The 19225-nt window shown below is 55.6% G+C and overlaps 1 protein-coding gene across 3 annotated transcripts in view; it reads left to right on the forward strand.

Moving 5' to 3' along the window:
• The first annotated feature begins 735 nt into the window (after nucleotides 1-735).
• DHRS3 (dehydrogenase/reductase 3) overlaps nucleotides 736-19225 on the forward strand; it is a 38719-nt gene continuing 20229 nt past the window's right edge. The window contains exons 1-2 of one of the 3 annotated variants that reach the window (XM_047725857.1): nucleotides 736-860; nucleotides 2578-2727. In XM_047725857.1, the coding sequence (XP_047581813.1) occupies nucleotides 2578-2727 (150 nt within the window). In that variant the 5' untranslated portion in view covers nucleotides 736-860. Of the gene's footprint in view, nucleotides 861-1128; nucleotides 1482-2093; nucleotides 2728-19225 lie in introns of those variants that run through there. The other 2 variants (XM_047725858.1, XM_047725856.1) reach the window with 2 other exon arrangements.

Genomic DNA, 19225 nt, shown 5'->3' on the forward strand with positions numbered 1-19225 from the left:
GGGGCTGCATGGAGACGGGAGAGAGCCTCATCCCCACTCTCCTCCTCTTGCGCACGAGTAGGGTAGTGTGGGGGGAGAAATCAGGTCCATGTTTGAATCCCTCCTTCCTCTAGTTTCTGGCTGGGTAATCAGAAAATGGAGCTACTAATATAAGGTCCATGGGAGGATTAAATGTCCTAATATACACTCTCTGTGTGAAAGCTCTTGTCCAACCCCACTCTTGCAGACGAGAAGTTTCCCAATTCACCTGGAAGGAAGATCTTCGTCTGACCTGCAGAACTTCTCCCCAGAACTAGAGAGCTGTGGGCCGGGAGGTCATCCCCAGCCACCGCCTCCCCCAGATCAGCTTTTCTGAAAGTGACTCCCTCACCGGCACCTCACCTCGGCAGGGCTCCCAGGTGGCGCACTGAACAACCTACTAATTCCAGGGCACCCAGCCCTGCTGAATCAGAAGGTCTGGGGGTGAGGCCCGGCTTCCTCGCCCCAACAAGCCTGGCTGGAGAACTCCTGCCCCAGATTACAGAGTAGATCCGTGGCTCATCCTCCTCTCGGCCTCCTGGCCAGGGAACCATCAGGGGCAGTGGGAGGCAAGTCCCATCAGCACTTCTAACTGGAGCTGCTTTTGTGTGACTCACTTCCCAGACTTCCTGCGACAGACCTCTCTAAAGAGCAGGGTCCCACCCTGCAGCAGAGGAGACGCTCTCCCCGGGGGAGGGCGGGAGGTGAGAAGGTGGGTGCCAGGCTAGGGCAGCCCAAGGAGACCCAAAGACAGAAGTCGCCGCCTGCCCAGCACAGGGGGCTCCCGTGTAGGACATCTTGTTTACAGGCTTTTGTTATTAAAGAAATTGCTGTCAGTCAAGGTAATTCTACCCCAGATGAGCAATAAATATGCTCCCAGCTAATCTTATGGGGATTTTATTGGCACCTTGGGGGCAGAGGTTCCTTTAACCCTCCTCATCCCCGCCTCTCAAAGCAAAATCTGGCTCCCCAGCTGTTCCCCGCCCCCAGCCACAAGAAGGGCTCGGGCAAGACTAAGAAAGTGCAGCCTAAGTGAAGACAGAAGGCGTCTGGGCAAAGGGCGGGAGCGGTTTCCCGGTCCTACCTCGAGGCAGGGGCTGACCAAATAGCCTGAAATAACCCGGGTCCACCTGGTTGGATCAAAGCGCGCGCGAGCTCCCCCGGGCCTGCCCCGCGCGCAGGACCCGGCACCTGGCCCCGCGGGCGCCCCCAGCTCGGGGAGGGGAGACCGCGGCCCGGGCCGGGAGGAATGTCTCGGGGAGGGAGCCGGTTCGCAGGAGTCGGTTCCAGCGTGTTCGAGTTACTGCTGCGAGCCCTCAGGGACACCGCCGGCAAGTCCCGGCTTGCAGAGAGGGGAGCCAGCCCGGGAGAGCGCGAGTCGGAGCGAGCCCGTGTGCGCGCCCGCGCGCGCGCCTCGCACTGCGCAGGGGGAGGGGAGGCCGCGGCAGCCACTCAGAGGAACGGTAGTGAAGCCGAACAACTTTAACTGTCAATCAGACTTAATGGGGTATTAAAAAGTGGGGGGGGGGGTCTGGGGGGGTGGAGGAAAGGGCAGCCCTCTCGCGCCGCGCCGCTGCTGCCCCGGGAGCGAATGAATAAGGCGGCGCTGACGAGGGCGTCCGATCCACACGCGCTCCGCTGCCGGGCCCTCTCCAAGTTGGAAAGGACAAAAAGAAGGCAATAAATGCTAACGAGGGAGAGAAAGGGAGCCGGATCGAGCGGCAACTCCCGGCCTCTGCTGGGAGAGGGAGGGCGAGAGCCGGAGCGAGCGAGCGCGCGCGAGGGCGAGCCATGCACGTAAAGAAACTGACACCCGGACCCCCCACTTCTCCTGCACGTTGCTGGCAATCAGATCGCGTTTAAGCAATTTCCTGAGCCCAAGAATAGCAATGAGTCGGGAGACTTTCGCGGGCTGAAATTGGGAGCTCCAATCACTCCCCCCCACCGCCTTTTTTTTTTTTTTTCCTGGAGAAGGGGTGGGGGGGCGCTACAATTTGGAAACGGCTTTTTTTTTTTTTTTTTTTTTAATCTTGCACTTTGAAACCGCGGGACTGTAGCAGGGTGCGCGCGTGTGGTTGGTGCCTCCCCCCCCCCCCCCAGCCTAAACTTCTCTGTCAGCCTGTAAACATTACCTGAGAATTCCCCAGCCGAAACGGCTGCTGGGGCAAGAAACTTCTTGTTAGAACTTTCCACCTCCGGCTTCCCCTCCAGCCCTCTTACTGTCCCAACCTTCTCAGACGCTTTTTCTCCTCTCGAGGAGGATTTATCTTTTTCTTTTCTTTTTTTCCTTTTTTTTTTTTTTTCTCTCTCTCACCCGGTGTTTTGCATTTGGGACGAGGTGATTTCAAGAGTGGCCAGGTGGGACGCCTCGCTCCTCCCCCACCGTCATTCAGTTTGTTTATTATTGTTTGGGGTGTTTTCTTTTCTTTCTTTCTTTCTTTCTTTTTTTTTTAAATTCCTGTTTTGCTCGGTCCGGGGAGTTTCGCCCCCCTGCCCGGCTCCGCGGCGCGGAGGATGGTGTGGAAATGGCTGGGCGCGTTGGTGGTGTTCCCTCTGCAGATGATCTATCTGGTGGCCAAAGCAGCCGTCGGACTGGTGCTGCCCGCCAAGCTGCGGGACCTGTCGCGGGAGAACGTCCTCATCACCGGAGGCGGGAGAGGCATCGGGCGCCAGCTCGCTCGCGAGTTCGCAGAACGCGGCGCCAGAAAGGTACCGGGCACTGCGACTCCAGGTGGTGGGGGCTGAAGGTGCGGGGGACGCCCACCTGCTGCCGCGGCCGAACCCGCACCCGGGAGCGTCGCCGGCCGCCCTACTTCTCGGCGCCACCCGCGAGTGCTGAGCTAGTCGGTTTCACCTTGTAAATTTCCCGGGCACCAGACTGGCTTTTTTGGCAGGTCCGGAGCCGGTCCGCTCCTTTGGGGTCGGTGGCCGGCTGGCCGTTCACCCCCGACCCCGAAACCGAGGAGACCCACCCATTTCCCACATTCCTCCCTCCCGAAGGAAGGTGGTGTGTTTTCCCCCTTCGCCCTCCCCCCATTGCCACCACCCTGGTGAGTGCAGGGTGTGTGCGCTCCTGGGTAGAGCTGGGAGCCGCCTGCTAGCTGGCTTCGTATTTTCCTTGGCAACCCGCTTCCCAGCCCCAACCTGGGCGGCTGCGGCTCTGGAAGCACGAAGAGAGGGGATACTCGGTTTGGGTTTGAAGGGGGGAGTGGTCTTGGATGTCTAGCCGGGCCTGACAAGCACTCCCACGCCCAGGTGTTTGGAAATCTAGAAAGAGGGGGACAGTGGTAACCAGCAGCTGATAAAGAGCCCTTGTTCTCACCTTCAACCCTGCCTCCTCCCTCCAGATACAGCCCCAGAGGGGATTCCTCCCCATTAGAGGAGGAGGTGGCACTGTGGGTAGGGCCCTCCTGCCCCTGGGCTGCCTTTAGGTTTTTGGTGGTTACAGCATCTCTTCCTCTGGTTTTCCCAGACCTGGTGCCTTAGAGTGGGGAGGGTGAGGCGGCTGTCACCCAGCTCTGACCCAAGCCAGGCTGACTCACCCGGTGACTAGAGCAAAGGAGAGAGAGATTGGAGGCTGGCAGGCCAGACTGTCTCCAGCCGGCCCTGTGAGGAGGAAGAGCAAAAACAGGGAATTAGTTTGAAACTTCAACTGTTGGGATGGGGGGGGGGGGGGGGGCGCTGCGGGTGAAAGGGCCGGAGAAGCCAGCTGATCTGACAGGGAGCCACATACCTAGGGGATTAAGTAAATATGTACTGTAGAAAAGCAAACCTGCCTGTAATTCCAGGTTGCTTTTGTTTTGTTAAATACTGCCCTGAGATTTACAATTCCTCCGGGGTGGCTCAGACTGGGACTGAACTTTGGAGCCTGAACTATCAGCCACAGCCGGTGACCGATTAACTCTTCCCCTGCCGGGCCAGCGTGGGGGAGGGGAGGACCGCGGTGGCCCAGCTCGCCCAGAGTCGGCTGTCCCTGGCTCCTGCTTCTCCTTGGGTGGTTTGGACAGCTGCTTGACCTTGTAGTTGGAAGAGTCGTTAGGAAGTGTTTTTAACCCTTGGACACACTGAAAAAGGAGAAGTAGGAGTTGTTCTCAGCAGTTTCATTTCCTTGGGGTGATGCCCCGTCCGAGGGCTCCCCAAAGCCCTTTGTGGAGGGGGATCAGGAGGTGTCCTTGTAGGGGTATGTGGGGTTGGGGACAGTCGCGTGTGATTGTCATTCCTTAGCTGTCTGCGTCCCGCAGAAACTTTCTCCGGACTCTTCCAGCTGGCCCAAGTCCTGGTCTCTTTTACTGCTTTTGTAACCGGCTGCAGTAGGCTTACCAAGAACTCTTTTAGTCAATCTGGAAAAACTTGACTGACTATAAACAATCCTAAATTAAAGAAGTATATGCCATTGGCGGCGGCAAGGGCTGGGGGTGGGGAGGCTTCGTAAAATAGCGCCGAGGGACACCCTGCAAGTTCATGCACTGGGAACCCTGTCCTTCCTGACTTGGAAAGGACATTCTCTTCCAGGGAATAAACTCAGGGCCATTTAGAAATATGTCTCAAATTGGTACTGGGTCTCCAGAAACGGGATCCATGGGGGCCTGTGAAACTTCCAGTGCCATTCATGCTGGGTTTAGTCATCAGCCCTCAGGATGAACCAGAGCGCTCTCTATAACTCTTAACTGTCTGACCAATTACTAAAGCTACTTTTTAATGAGCCCTCCACTTGCTGCCACGGTGGGGAATTTGGAATCTGCCTGAGTCCATCTGGGGCCAATGGAGAGGGCTCTGGGACGATCCTGAGCCTGGAGTGTTTGGGGTCCCACTGGGCTTGGGGACAGAGGGCCCCGTATTGTGGAGTGGGGAGTTAATGGGGGCCTGCTGAGCACGTTGTGCAAACTGTGGGCTTCAGGGTAGTTGTGGATGGGCTGCCGAGCCGGGGAGAGTGGCACCAGCCACAGCCTGCAGGGATGCTAGTGAGACAGGTGAACTTGCTGAACCAGAGATCACTGTCCTTCTCCCTGTGTCAGAAGGAGAGGCTGCTTCTGAGAACCCTTCCAACTGGATTTAGGTGGCTTTGGATCTGGAGGGGGAAGTCCCCCAAAGGGAAAGAAGTAAGGAAGGCAGAGCCTCTGCCAGCAGACGGTATACCCAGAAGAGATGTCCGTTCACCTTGGGAAAGAATGACAACCCAGTTTCCCATAATGATCTTTGGCAATATTTGTGGGTGGGGATGTGCCTTAGGCTGCAACGGTGACCCAAAGGAGTGTTTTCTTAAAGGGTCACAAAGGCTCCAGGAGTTGGAAAGTTGGAAACATCTGTCCTTACCCACAGCATATCGAGGTAAACTGAGGCGGGGCCGGCCCTGGTTAGGGGTCTCCAAGGGGAAGGCTCCTACTTGGTTATTCCCACTACAATATTTTTGGTTTTGTTTTCTGGGCTCCCCTGGAATTCCTCCCGAGAAAGCATCCACAGAGCTTGGGCCTCCCCCCCATGCCCTCAAGGCTCCTGGCTGGCTAGTCGGCTGGCACGGCCTCCAAAGTCTTTGACTTTGACTGGGATTTAGCAGGGGCCCCGAGGAGGAGGAGAAGTGGATTGTTGTTTTGGAAGTTTTTGCAGTGGCTGTTCCAGTTTCTGTTCCAGTATGAGGCAAGGGGCTAGATGAAAGTCCTGCGCTGTGATTGTAGGCCCGTGGAGGCAGGGGCGACAAATGAGGGCCCAGCCCAAATATAAAGGATGGGTACAGCCCGGACTCAGGGACCCATTCATTTCCAGGAGGCAGGATGAGAGCTGGCTCAGAGTTGCATCTGCTTGGCTGGTACTGAGTTACAATATGTGGGTGGAGAGTCTTGTTCCTGAAGCAGCTAGCCAGAAACTAGCCCTTTACGTCGATTTGTGAATCCTGTTCTGCCCCATCCATTCAGCAAGTCCCATCTCCTTCCCATTCCTGACGCTGGGGCAGGCCCAGGCCCATCTATGCCGCGATGACCGTCTAGTTCACCGAACCTGCTTGAGGGGTCTTTCAGGTGTTTGGCACAGTGCTAGGCCTGGAGGGGGGTGGGGGGGTGGGTACAACAAAGATGAAGAAAGACCCAGAGACACGGCTGGGTGCTCAGGATCAAGGCGCAGATTACAGCGTGTGTTCATTTCTTCTGGCCGCCATAACAGATTACCACTCACTTGATGACTTACAGCAGGAATTCACTCTCTCTGAGTTATAGAGGCTGGAAGTCTGAAAGCGAGGTGTTAGCAGGGCCCCCCTCCCTTGAAGGACCCGACGGGAGACTCCGTCCTTGCTTCTTCCTGTTCTTGAGGCTCCTGGAGCTCCTTGGCTTGGGGCGAGACCTCTCCGGTCTCTGCGTCCTCGTGGCGCCTTAACCACTGTCTCTGTCCGACTCTGTGCACTCTCCTTATAAGGACACCAGTCAATGGGTCATGAAGCCTCAATCAGTAATGAACCTTAACTAATTACATCTCCAAAAACCCTACTTCCAATGATATCACAGTCAGAGGTTCTAAATGGGCCTGAGTTGCTCATTCATGGGGGGTGGGGAGGGAGCCCAGTGGAGATGTTAATCTCTAACAGAGGCTCACAGAAGGCTTCCTGAAGGAGGTGGCATTTGAGACAAGAGTTCCAAGTAGCAGGGATGTGAAAAGGTCACTCCAGGTGCAAGGAAACACCTGAGCAAAGACTGTGTGCCCCCCTGGAATCAGGGAAGGGAGGCAGAAGGCAAGGAGGGACAACATCGTAGAGTGGGATGGGGAGCTGGGGAGGTATCTCAGACCCTGAGTCAGACCAGTACAGATGAGAACAGGAAAAAGGAGGAAGAGAGGACAGGGGTCCAGACAGGGATTCCTTTGGGACCCAGAGCCACCAGCACGAAATAGCTTATTAAACAATGATGTGTGGAGGTCCCAAAAAAGGGCGTGCTATGGGAGATGGCAATGGTGCATCTCCCCTGCCCTCACCCTGAATGCAGACTCGGCTGGGAATTTCTGGGAAAAGGAACAGGCTCCCATTTGATGGCGGCTTGAAGCAAGAGGGTAACCACCTGTCCTACCCACAGCATCTAGGGAAAGTGTTTCAGCTTGGGGCATCAGGACCTTGGGTTTCAAACAATGGGCCTTGCGCTTGGACCATGTTATGAATGGGCACACACCTCCCTCTTACTGGCCCGCCCACTTCCCCTGGGGAGCCAGGCGGCAGAACTCTGAATCCGTGCCCGCTGTGGCCCGGCTTTCTCGGGGTTCCCTAGACCCGGCTCTGCTACAACCCTAGGAAAGTAACTACCTTCCCTGGGCGGCAGCTAAGCAGCACACCTATAAAATGAGAGAGGCCACAATGACCCCTAAGATCCTGGCATGCCTTGAAGTTCTCGTATCACGGATCAGCCATCCCAGGAAAGCAGCAGATTACCAAGCTCCCGGAGCTGGGAGGGAAGGACTGATTCAGAACGCGGTTGTCCTCGTCCCTGCTGGTCTCAGCCGTTCTTGCTACTCCTCAGATGCCACTGACAGAAAAAGCAGCAGCTCAGCGTTGGGAAACATGCCTGCGGTGGATGGGAGGCTCATTCCCACTGCTCAGCTCTCTCCACAGCCTCCGAGAGCTAGCTGTCGGCCATGGGTTTATTTTAACTCTTATAGGAGATAATATTTTCAACCTGTTGCTTCCAGGGCATGGACGGGCCCAAATTCCCCAACTAGCATATCAAGGAGAACTTCCAGCTTATCTTAAAGTCACCAAATTGCCTGTTAGGGCTTTAGAGCATGCTTGCTAGACAAGCTCACGTTCAGTCTATAGCCTGTCTGCGAATTCTCCCTTACACTCAGGCCCTCCTAGGCTTCAAGCTTCTCAGAGCCTCTGGCTCTGATCCCTGAGCGGACCCCTCTGATCTCTCTATCCTTATGGTTACTTTCCCTGCCTCATTTCCAGCTTGTTACTTGTCAAGTCATCACTGAGAAATGATCTCAGCCAGATTTAGGAGAAGGTAGCCCTTGGCCGTCTCTTTCTACCTGGGAAAGCTCTCTGGTTGTCAACAGTTGCTGCAACTTGTCCCAGAAGGACCTTGTCCCAACCTGCCGCCCCCATCAAAATCCCACAGAGTTCTGGGCATCGGTGCAGGAATGATTCCAGACCCAACATATTCTCCTTTACCCTTGTGCAAAAGCATGACTGCACCTAGAACATTAGAAGAGGCTCGCCTTGTTGTTGCCTTCAAAAGACACAGTCTAAAAATACATCAAGTATATAAGATATTTGAAAGGAAACATTTGAAACATATTATTCAGATGAACCGTGAAGGTCAGGAAAAGTTAAAGCCAAATGAAAAGGAGAGAAGAGAATCTGTTTAGACACTAGCATTGTCAGATGGACACACGTCCACGGTCAGACCAGTGCGGGAGGGATCTGAGCACCAACAAGAAAGAAGACTCTGGATTCCCAAAAAGAGAGGCCAAATACCAGACTGGCTCGCAGATGAATGGTGGGTGGGAACTCATTCATTCGTTCATCCATTGACTCCTTGATTCACTCAACAAACGGCGGCACCTTCTGTGTGTCCCATACTGCGCTGGGGATACAGTAATGAGCAAAGCAGACAGAAATCCCCAGCCATGTAAACAGCAGAGAGTTTAGTGAGGGGGACAGACAGAATATAAACAAGAGACATAAAAGAGCACATTGGGTCGTATTAAGTGCTAAGGGGAAAACGAAAGAGGCAAAGCAGATAGAGAGGACATAGCGGGGAAGGGAGCTAGTAGCAGCATTCCAGGCAGGGCCGGGGTGCAGGGTGGGGGAGGGAGAGGTGCAGGGCAAGGCCAGTAGTGGGGAGCTTGGGGGTGGGGAGCAGGGCGGGCAGGTGGGAATCAACAATCTCATGAACTCGCTTTGGCTCTGACCCCGAGGGGAGCTGGGAGCTGGGAGCGCCTGGAAGGTTTTGGGCAGAGAGTGCCGGATCCAACCCAGCCGCAGCAGGATCTCGGGCTGCGTTGAGCAAGGGAGGCGCTGTTAGGCCAGGGGTGGGGCGGGGGCTGGCTGTTAGGAGGCCAGTGCAGACTTCCGCAGCCCCCTCTAAGAACATCGCACCAGACTTGTCCTGCCTTCTTCTGAGAGCCTTCCCGAGCTCAGGGATTTGGAAGATGCTGGTGATGTCTTCCCCTATCTCTCCAGTCAAATGGAAGTGAATCGGCCCAAAGGGGGCTCGAGGCTGGGGTGCCCCTGGTGGGGTGGGTGGGAGTCATCTGGGACCCGGGCCTCGGAGTCCGCTGGGGAGACCTGCTCTCCTCCAGGTCCTGATCTGTTCTTGCCGAAGCCTTAGGCAAAGAATGCCGACCAGCTCGAGGGTGACCTGGCTCCGGGTGATGGTGACTCTGTCAGACTGGTTCACCAACCCAGCGAGCTAGACCTGGGAGCTGGCGCAGAGAAGCACATAAACAAGGTTCTCTCCTGGTGGCACCTCTGGGCTGATGGGACGACTGTCTCCAAGTTGCCAGAGCCCCTGATGCTTTGGAAAGATAAGCCAGCCCCAGCAAGATGACTTTAATGGTAATAAAGATTAACTCTCCCCTGCCCCCCCGCAAAAATAAAATAAAATAAAAGCAAATGTATTGGTGCCCAGAGTGAAGGAGACACTTTTCTGTTCCACTTGGTCGAAGGGCTTCTGGAGAACTGTGGTCAGTATTGGTCAACACTTCGAGAGGGTCCTTGAGCAGCTGGAGGGTGTCCAGGAAGCGGGGTCAGGATGACAAGGATGAGAAGCCATGGCTTAGGTTGGGTGGCAGATCCATGGGGGTTGAGTTCAGGGTCCTGGTCCAGGTGGGATGGCGAGCCGCGCCAGGCCGTGGGTAGGGCTCGGGGTTGGAGATGGGGCTTCCGCCCCAGCAACCCCTTCTTGCCGACTGGAACTTTCTGCAAGCCAGCAGGCTGCTCTTTAAGTGAGTATGCTGAGAATTCCTGCACTGGGGAGGAGGTTAGGTTCTGCGCGACCCCCTGGGTCCCTTCCACCTCTTAGGGTTTGTGCATCATTGTTGGCAGAGTGACCTCAGGGAGGACAGTGACCCAGGCAGGGGCAGAAGGAGAGGATACCAGCCTCCATCAGCCAAGGCTCCAAAGAGGACAGCCCTTCTCCACCTGACCTCCCCAGTAGCCTTCAGAGGTCCTGTCATTCCTCTGCTGGGCTTTTCAGGGTACTGGACAGAGGACTGATAAGCTGTACTGGAGTCAGCAGGGTGGGCAGGGGATGGAGTTCATGTCCCCTCTACAGAAATAGTTTTTAAGCACGAGTAACAGTATTTGCCTACAATGAACGGGATGCTTGCCAAAGGGCTAGGGTAGTCCGCGGTTATCTGTGTTTGCTTTAAGCAACCAGCAACACGGTTGAACTTTATTCATTGGATAACCCGGGGAACACCTCAAATATGCAAGGAGCCAGCCTTGCAAGAAGAGTGAGTGCCAGCAGATTCCAGTTAATCCCGAGGCCACCCAGCTGGATCCTCCCGAGTGACCCAGAGCTTTGATAGTACATGAAGGGAGCAATCGCTGTATTAGGGAAAATCTCAGAAGACTTCTTGAAGGAAGTGACAACTGAGGGAGTTGTAGTCAGTCTCACTCTTTTGCTGTTTGTAGACCCCTTTGAGGACCTGAAGAAGGTATAACCCCCCTCCTAAAAAGAACACATGACACATGTTTTTAAACTTCTACGGGGTCTTTGGATGTCCCTGATGCCTATCCCCGTCACAGGTTAAGAAATTTGGTGCTAGATCTAATCAAAGTCCATCTAAGTCCCTCCGGCTTGGATTCCAGTGGAGGACTAGAGCTCACAGCATAGGCAGGGGCCCCTCTGGGGTCCTGTGACTCAGAAGCCAGAGCCAAGCCTGGGGGACAGCACAGATTTGTGACCTGCTGGCTTAATGCCAACACTAGTCACCCAAAACAGGCCACCCGGCCCAAGCCGTTCTGACTCGGTTGGCCATCCCCGGCTTTGGGGAACGCAACCTTGAATTCTCTTTTCAGTGGCCTTTCAGGGAAGCAGCTGGAAAAGCATTCTGATCATGAGTGATATGATCACTTTGTCCAGATTTGAAACATACTCCCGGGGAAGTGTGTATAGATCACTGTGTCCTATCTGTATGCCTCCTTCTACAGGCCTCTGGCCCCTCTGGGCCCCACAGCCCCCGAGGCAGACCCCAACTATTTGTGGTTCTAGGACCCGGTTTTCAGACTGAGTTCCAGAGCATCTGAGGGGTTTCAAGACGGCGGGACCACATGGAAGGTGGAAAAAATAGGGCTTGGAGGGGCCCCCCATCACCACTTAACTAGATCAGCTTCACGTCAATCTGTTTAATACTTTTGAATTCCATGTAAAATTCTTGTGTGCATTTTGAAAGAATGCCATTACTTTAAAGAAAAAATACAGCTTAAAAATAGCTGCTCTAGGAAATACTTGGGATGCGCCCCTCTCTCTGGTCGATCCTCATTGGGTCCCCAATCTTCGTTTTTTTTTTTTTTTTCCTTAAGATTTTATTCACTGGGGTGCCTGGGTGGATCAGTCTTTAAGTGTCTGCCTTCAGCTCAGGTCATGATCCCAGGGTCCCGGGATCCAGCCCTGCATCGGGCTCCCTGCTCGGTGGGGAGTCTGCTTCTGCCTCTGACCCTCCCCCCTGTCATGCTCTTTCTCTCTCTCTCTCCCCCCCTCTCTCTCAAATAAGTAAAATCTTAAAAAAAAAAAAAAAAAAAAAAAAGGAACCCTAATTTCTCAACCAGGATTGAGATGGCCTCCCAAATTCAGCCTCCGGCCCTGAAGTCATGTGATTTGGCCACCCCAGCCCCAGAGCTGATCCATGGGCCGCGTCCCAGCCGTGTCACAAACGTGGCCATTCACATGACGGTGTTTTGAGAGGCAGAGGCCAGCCCACTGGCCGCAGCACTCGTGCCTAAATTCAATCCCATAAATACGTAGGGGGCTCCCAGCAAACTGCTGTGTGACCTCAGACAAGGGACTGTATGTCTCTGGGCTTCAGTTCCTTCATCTGAAGAACGAGGCTGTGAAGATTCAGTGAAGTAACATGTGTGAACCTCCCGGTCCATCATTTGCAGGAAATGGGAGCGGGGAGACAGACGGAGGGGAGGCAGACGGAGTAGGGAGTCAGGGGCAGTGAGGGGTACGGTGGACACCCCCCAGCCACGGCTCTTTACCTTTTGCTTGTTGAACCAGACGCTCTTCTGGGCACAAGGTGGAGGGGACAAAAGGCAAAGGAACGTGCTGGTCCGATCCGTGCTGGCTCGACTCCCCAGGAAGGTGGTCATTGTGCCCAAGCCGCAGAGCTCCTCAGTGACTTCAGCTCGTGACCTTTTTTAGAGACAGTGGAAGGGGATCTCTCTTCCCACAGGGAGGGCTTAAAGCCTGGTGTTTTCTCTCCTCCTGGAGGCCTCCAACCCTGTTGAGATGGCCGGTAATGGCCGTCCCTTTCCTCATGGGCAGGGATGGTCCAATGCAGGCCCCTTTTGTGGCCGAAGAGTAGAGACTGGCCAAGGGCTGGGCCTCTGCCCTGCTCCCCGCTGCCCACTGCCCTGCAAACCCGCCGGCTTCCCCTCTGTGGGTACAGCAGTCATTTTCATCTCTGCATCCAAGTAGCTCAAATGGACAGGGACGGGCAGTGGTGAGGCCAAAGTCACAGGTTACCATGGCAACTCGGCCCGCTTTGCAGCTGCTTGTGGCCACAGGTCTTCTCCGAAAGGCCGGGAAGAGCCCCTGGGAGCAGGGGACAGGTCTTCTTCTTCTTCTTCTTCTTTTTTTTTTTTAAGATTTTATTTATTTATTTGCCAGAGAGAGAGCACAAACAGAGGAAATGACAGGCAGAGGGAGAGGGAGAAGCAGGCTCCCGCTGAGCAGGAGCCCGATGCGGGGCTCGATCCCAGGACCCTGGGACCATGACCTGGGCTGAAGGCAGAGGCTTAACCCTCTGAGCCACCCGCGCGCCCCAGGGGACAGGTATTCTTACTCACCAGGTGCTCCCAGCAGCCTGGCACAATATCAGAGCCGAGGTAGACGCTTAATAAATGGGGGCTCCCTGAGAGAAGGCATGGCCCACCTGTGCTACTAGCCAGAGCCTGTGTCGACTGAGGACATGCTGGGCCCAGGGACCGTTCTGAGCACTGTGGACGTAATAAAGTCATTCACTCCGCACAGGGAGCTCCAGCCTCCGTGCTGTTCCCATCCCCTCTCTCTCTGCTGGTCAGGACTCTGGTGGTTAGTAACTGCGATCACTCAGCTAGTAAGCGACCAAGCAGGATTTAAACCCAGGGTGTCCTCTTAAATCACTGAGTTTTGGTGTCTCTTCGGTCATCACTGTGTGGAACAGAACGGGTCCTGTGGACAGTGCCTAGCGGACTCTGTGCCGGTGCCTTTGGTAGTGAGACAGTCTAAATGAGTCAAACCGCAGGAACCACAGCTTTCCTGACGGCGGGTCTGGAGGTGCCCTTCCGACGGGTTTAGACTCTTGTGACCAAAAGGTCTGTGGGCAGGTCTACTTCTGGGCATGGCTTCAGGGGCTTAAACAGCGATGTCAGGATTTGGTCTCTCTTTGGCCAAGCCTCCTCTGTGACGGGGCTGCTCACATCTGCCCCTTGCTGCCTTAAATACCGCCCTCCCCCCAACCCGCCCCAGTTCCCAGTCCAGGGGACAGACCTGTATCGTCTGCTCAGCAACTCCAGAAGGGGACTTGAGTCTCCCTGGCTGTGACAGGGTTGAGCCTGAAGCAGACACCAACAATGGGTCACAGGCCTGTCTCCGAGTCAGGGGTGAACCAGTCCCAGCCAAGTCACAGCGTTTGAGAGTGGGGAGGTGGGCTGCTGTGGGGACAGTGGGAGTGCTGTTACCAGGACCAAGGGCTTTGGGAGCAGATGTCCGGGACTCTCTGGGGAAGGACCAGTCCAGCCTTTAGTCATCTCAAGTGGAAAGTTCCAGGAGATCCAGGCCCACCTGTTAACCAGTCCTCCTAAGTCTGGTTCTGCAGACATTATCAGGTCATTTACTTGACACTTAGGAGCTAAAAGGACAAAATGGTTCTTTCAGGGTTGAGCTGAAACCTCCTTGCCCTCGGGGCGGGGTGTAGTTCACAAAGAGGCAAAATGAGCAGCCAGTCAAGGGGGCCTAGTGGGTTGTCAACAACAACCCACTGTTGGTGACCTTCTCTAGAAGCTTCAAGGCCACTGTGATATAGGAAAGGAAAGCAAGCTCCTTTGCTGGGTCACTGTTCATGGTGGTGTTTTCCTGAGTTTGAGGAATCGGTTCTCCCTCCTTTCTGGCTATGGGCAGGTGAGCCGAAGGGAGCCCGTACTGGGTCCTTCCAGGGCGGGAAGAAGAGTGTCTGGGGTCCTAGAGATATGAACTCCCAGGACCAGGGTCCTCTGAGAGCCCAGCCAGCCCGCTCAGCCTGCTCTGACCCTCGAGGGCCGGTCAGCAAGGATAGCCGGGGCCGGCGTGACCACAAAGGGCAGTGCGACCTTCCTGTGGGTGGGCAGTCCTGCCAGGCACGCCCACATGCCGTCAGGCTTCCCTCGGCTCCCACACCCCCTGTCCTCACTTCTCACTTGGCGCAGAGTGGGGGTCCCACCTCACCTCTCCAGGCCACTTCCCTGAAAACACGCAGCAGAGTGACTCCTCCAGGCCCGGCCGGGAGCAGAGGGGGCCGGGACCCCAAGAGCCCCCTGGGCTGGCAGATCCATTGTCCTGTGGAGGGGGGGCAGTGCACCTCTTGAGCCTTTGTGTTGGGAGGGTCGTGTGCGCGTGTGTTTGCGCGTGTGTTTGCACGCACACCCACGTCCATTTGTTCTGCTAGCTCCCGCAGCCAGTAGAGAAAGTAGTTCAGATTTTAAGCTCAAAAACCAACGCACCAAACGTCTTACGTTGGCTCTTCCGCTTACATGGCCGAGGGACCCCGGGCAAACTTTGAGTCCTGTCTGGGTCTCAGTCTCCTCGTTTGCAAAACGAAGACTCGGTGAGACAATGTAGAGAAAGTCCTGAGCACAGGATCGCTCCGTGCGCTGGCCACGGCGGTAAGGCTCGCCATCATGTTGGACTGTTCCCTCTGACCCGTGCCGTGCTCTCTATGAAAGCATTTCTTTAGGACTGTTCTTTTTTATTTTATTTTATTTTTTAAAATTTATTCACTAGAGAGAGAGAAAGCACACACATTGGAGGGGGGCGGGCCTGGGGACAGGAGAGGGGGACGAGCAGACTCCCTGATGAGCATGGAGCCCAGTGCGAGGCTCGATCTCACGATCTCATGATCTCATGACCCTGAGATCAAGACCTGAGACGGACACTTAACGGACGGAGCCACCCTGGCGCAGGTTTGTTGTTGGCAATGCTGATGGGTGAGCCGCAGAGGGGCTGCTGTGGCCCTGGGAGCCCTCCGACCGCGGCAGACAGATGAAGTTTCAATCACAGCCCCTCTGGCCTGCGGCCTTGGTCAAGTCCCTCAGCCTCTGTGTCGGGGCTTCTGGTGCGGGCTCTAACCCTGCCACCCCCTCAGTGGCTTAAAAGAGCAAGGCTTCACGTGTCACACTGGGCTGAAGTCAAGGTGTCCGGGTTGATTCCCCTTCAGGGGACGATCGATCATTATCCTTGCCCTTTCGCCCTCCAGAGTCACCTGTGTCCCTTGGCTCATGGCCCCTTCCTCCATCTTCACGGCCAACCTTTCCATGCTTACATCCTCCCTTTACTCCCCTCTGCTGTCCCCCTTGTCTGGGTTGAAGGCCCCTTGTGATTTTACTGGGCCCGCCTGGATAATCCAGGATAATCTTTCTATTTCAAAGTGGGCTGATTGGCAAATTTAATTCCATCTGCAACCCTAATCCTCCTTTCCCAGGGAAAGTAACACATTCACAAATTCTCGGGATTAGGACCAGGTGTCCTGGGGAAGCTTTCTCACCCACAAAGTGACAGAGCTAATCCCAACCTCTCTCCCCTGGGGGCCATTGGGAGGATTCCCAGAGATGCTCCTACATGCTTGGCAGGGGCTCCGAAAATGCTGGTTGGCCCCGCCCAGAACCCCTGCAGAGTACAAAGATCTGTTCCAAGGACCCCCCAGAGTCACCAGGGATGGAAGATGTCACAGTTCCCACCACAGAGAGGCTGGCATTGTGACTGGAGCAGTCCGTTGTGTAAGGTTTGCCCTTGGAGAGCAAAACAGAAACAGGGGACTTTTATCGACTCTTCGCTGAGTGGTCAACCCAGAAGGCTTCCTGCTGGGGGCAGATTTGATAGGAGGGAAGGACATATGCAGGGGACTCTCCTAGGTCCCAGGGATCAGGAGGGCATGACAAGGAAAAAACATGGTTCTGGGTCCCAGCCTCAGTCTAGCTGGGGAAATGGACCACGGGCCCTCAGCAACCATAGGTGTGATGCGTGTTTGCATGGGCAAACCACGGTGGGAGCGAGCGATGGGCACAGGGGAGGGCTTGCCAAGCCGACTCTGACTTCGCTGTCAGTACGATTCTCCTGTACTCGAAGTGACTTAGAGGGACAATCTCTTTTGCTCCTTAGAGCAACCCTATGGGGTGGGAACTATTCCTGTCCCATTTTTGGAATGAGAAAACTCAGGCTCAGAGAGGCTAAGTCCTTGCCTCATGTCACACAGCACCCCTGGTCATGGGATTGGAGGCCAGGCAGTCTGGCTTCTGGAGAAGGAAGGCTGGAGGTGGCCAGGCTGGGATGGGTGGGGAGGCCCTCAGGGGAGGTGGAGATAGCAGAAAGCAAACACCCCCAGGCAAAGGGGAAGAGTGTGTCTGGAAGAAGGGAGACGAGTGTGGCCTGGCTGGAAGGGAAGCGGGAGGAGGGTGGTGGGAGGTAGGCAGGACGATCCCTCATGGGCCTTGGTGGCCGTGGTGCGTGGTTGGGCCTTATGGGGAGAGCACTAGGGAGTCACAGAAGGATATTTATACAGTGCAGGACCAGACTGGGTTCCTGGAAGGTGAGGGGAGGCTGGTTTTCCAGCAGAATTCTCCACTTTGTGCAGGTCAGGTGCTGAGGGGAAACCCCTCTGCCCAGCTTCCTGGGCCACGTGAGGCCCATGCAGGTTTGCTCCCAGCATCCTGGGCCAGGCCGATTCCCGCTGAGGTGTCCGCTGCTTCCCTGAATCCCCCAGCCCTCCGGCCCAGATCCGCCGCCGGATAGCACGACGCCGGTCAGCCACAAGGGTCAACTCCACGGCATTTGACCTTCGTCCCGCAGAGATTAAACCAATTCCTAATTAATAGCTTGTAGGATTGATAGTCACCTTGGCATAGCTTGCAAGTAATTTAAAGCTTGTCCTCAGGAGGCCGGTCCATAAATAATGCTTAATTAGCTGGAGATTTTCCTGGGACACAGCATCTGTGTGCTATTGGGCATAGGAGCTCAGGGACCTCTGAATGTTTGGTTCGGAGGGAAGGGGATCCTGAAAGAGATACCCCAATGAAAAAAATCTGCCTTTTTTTTTTTCCAAAACAACAGCCATATTCTCACCTCCACCAGTAGCGCCCAGAAACCTTGCCAGGATTGGTCTCCCAGCTCCGCCACTCCTGGCCAGGCCCTTGACATTTCCAGGACCTCAGTGGCCCATCTGTAAGATGCGCCCGTAGCTCAGGTCTGCAGCCCCTTGAGGACTTGCTTAAATGTATGGGTGCAATTAAAAGGGGGAAAAAAAAAACCAGACCTTGGAGATTTTGGATTTGAAAACTGAGGCTGAGGGGTTGGGTGAGGGGTGATGTGGCATTGAATACCCCTGGGTATTGCTATCTGGCACCCTCTCTAGAATGGCCCTGGCTGGCTTCCTGGGTGGGTGTGGCACCTGTGCCGGCATTCGGGGCCTCCACACTCAGGAGGGTCCTGTTCTGAATGTCCTGCTGTTGCTGTCTTGAAATTCTCAATAATTTTTGAACTAGGGGGCCCTGCATTTATATTTTGCATGAGGCCCCACAAATGATGTGGCCGGTCCTCGTGATAGCCATGATTTCATTCATTCATTCATTCATTCACATACTTGCAGGCACCTCATGACCGTGCCAGGTGCTGGGAATTCATCCTGAGAACCTACATTCTAGAATGTGTGTGTCGGGGGAGCAAAGAACTAACTTAAAATTTCAGGCAGTGACAAAATGCTGTCAAGGCCATAAAACAGGGTGATGTGAGGGAGAGAGATTTAAATATTAGCTTCAGTGACGGGGAAGCTGGTGTTAAGCTGTGCCTTGCTGCGTTCCTGGGGTCCTTTTTAAACATCTGCGGTCCTTTCTAGCTTCCCCCAAGCCCCACAAGGACTTGAATTAGTGGGGTCTGAGTAGGGAAGCCAGTGTGGGGGCTCCTTGGGCCCGGGGGACTGTTTACCCATCTATCCTCACAGCCCCCACCACTCCCAGTAAACCCAGAAGGCAAGTCTGGTAGGTGGGTGAGGAAAGGCCCTGCCTCGGTTGCTCTGGGTGGCTCCAAGTTCTAGGTCAGGCTGCTGCGTCTGAGGCTGCTGCGTCTGAGGCTGCTGCGTCTGAGGCTGCTGGCCAGCCCCGGCGGTCTGATGAGGGCTTCTTGCACTTTTGACCTTTCCACCCCAGCACAGGGAGGCCAGTTTCGATTCTCCCGGCTTCTCCCAGAGGGAGATGGTGAAGCCCAGAGATGCCAAGTGACTCATCCAAAAGTCACACAGCAAATCGACCCCAGCGCGCACCGCTGGCCTGCCGGCCCCGGTCAGGCTGCCTTCCACTCCCAAGGGCAGTTCGGACACCTGGCACTGCCAAGGGCAAGCAGGCCAGGGTTGCTCTGGGAGCTCCCTGGAATCCGCGGTGGTCCTCTGCTCATAGGGGAGGTGGGGAGTGGCTGGGGGGGCAACCCTAGGGACCCGCTGGCATCCGCTGACACCTAGAAGAAGGGCCTCAGCCCCCCAGCACTTCTGCTTCCTTCAAGAAGGATGAGCTGCCCAGAAGGCCGTGCACCAAGGCAGGCATTTCCCCCAATCTGTCGGGCAGAAAGCCCAAAGCTGACCCCAGAGGCCCAGCCCTCGGCGCTGGAGGCCCCCTGAGGAGGCAGGGGATGGGGTCCCCAGCCAAGAGGCTGACCCCAGCTGGGTGGAAGCTGCCAGCCCCCGGGGATGCTCCGGAGGAGGGAGGCTGCGCTCCAGCTGGGCGGGTGCCTGCCTGGGTGGGGGGGCGGCGGAGGGTTCACGCTGCGGCCAGCAGACTGGCCGCGTGTTG

Source organism: Lutra lutra, chromosome 4 (genome assembly GCF_902655055.1).
Source record: "Lutra lutra chromosome 4, mLutLut1.2, whole genome shotgun sequence".
Classification (NCBI taxonomy): Eukaryota; Metazoa; Chordata; class Mammalia; order Carnivora; family Mustelidae; genus Lutra; species Lutra lutra.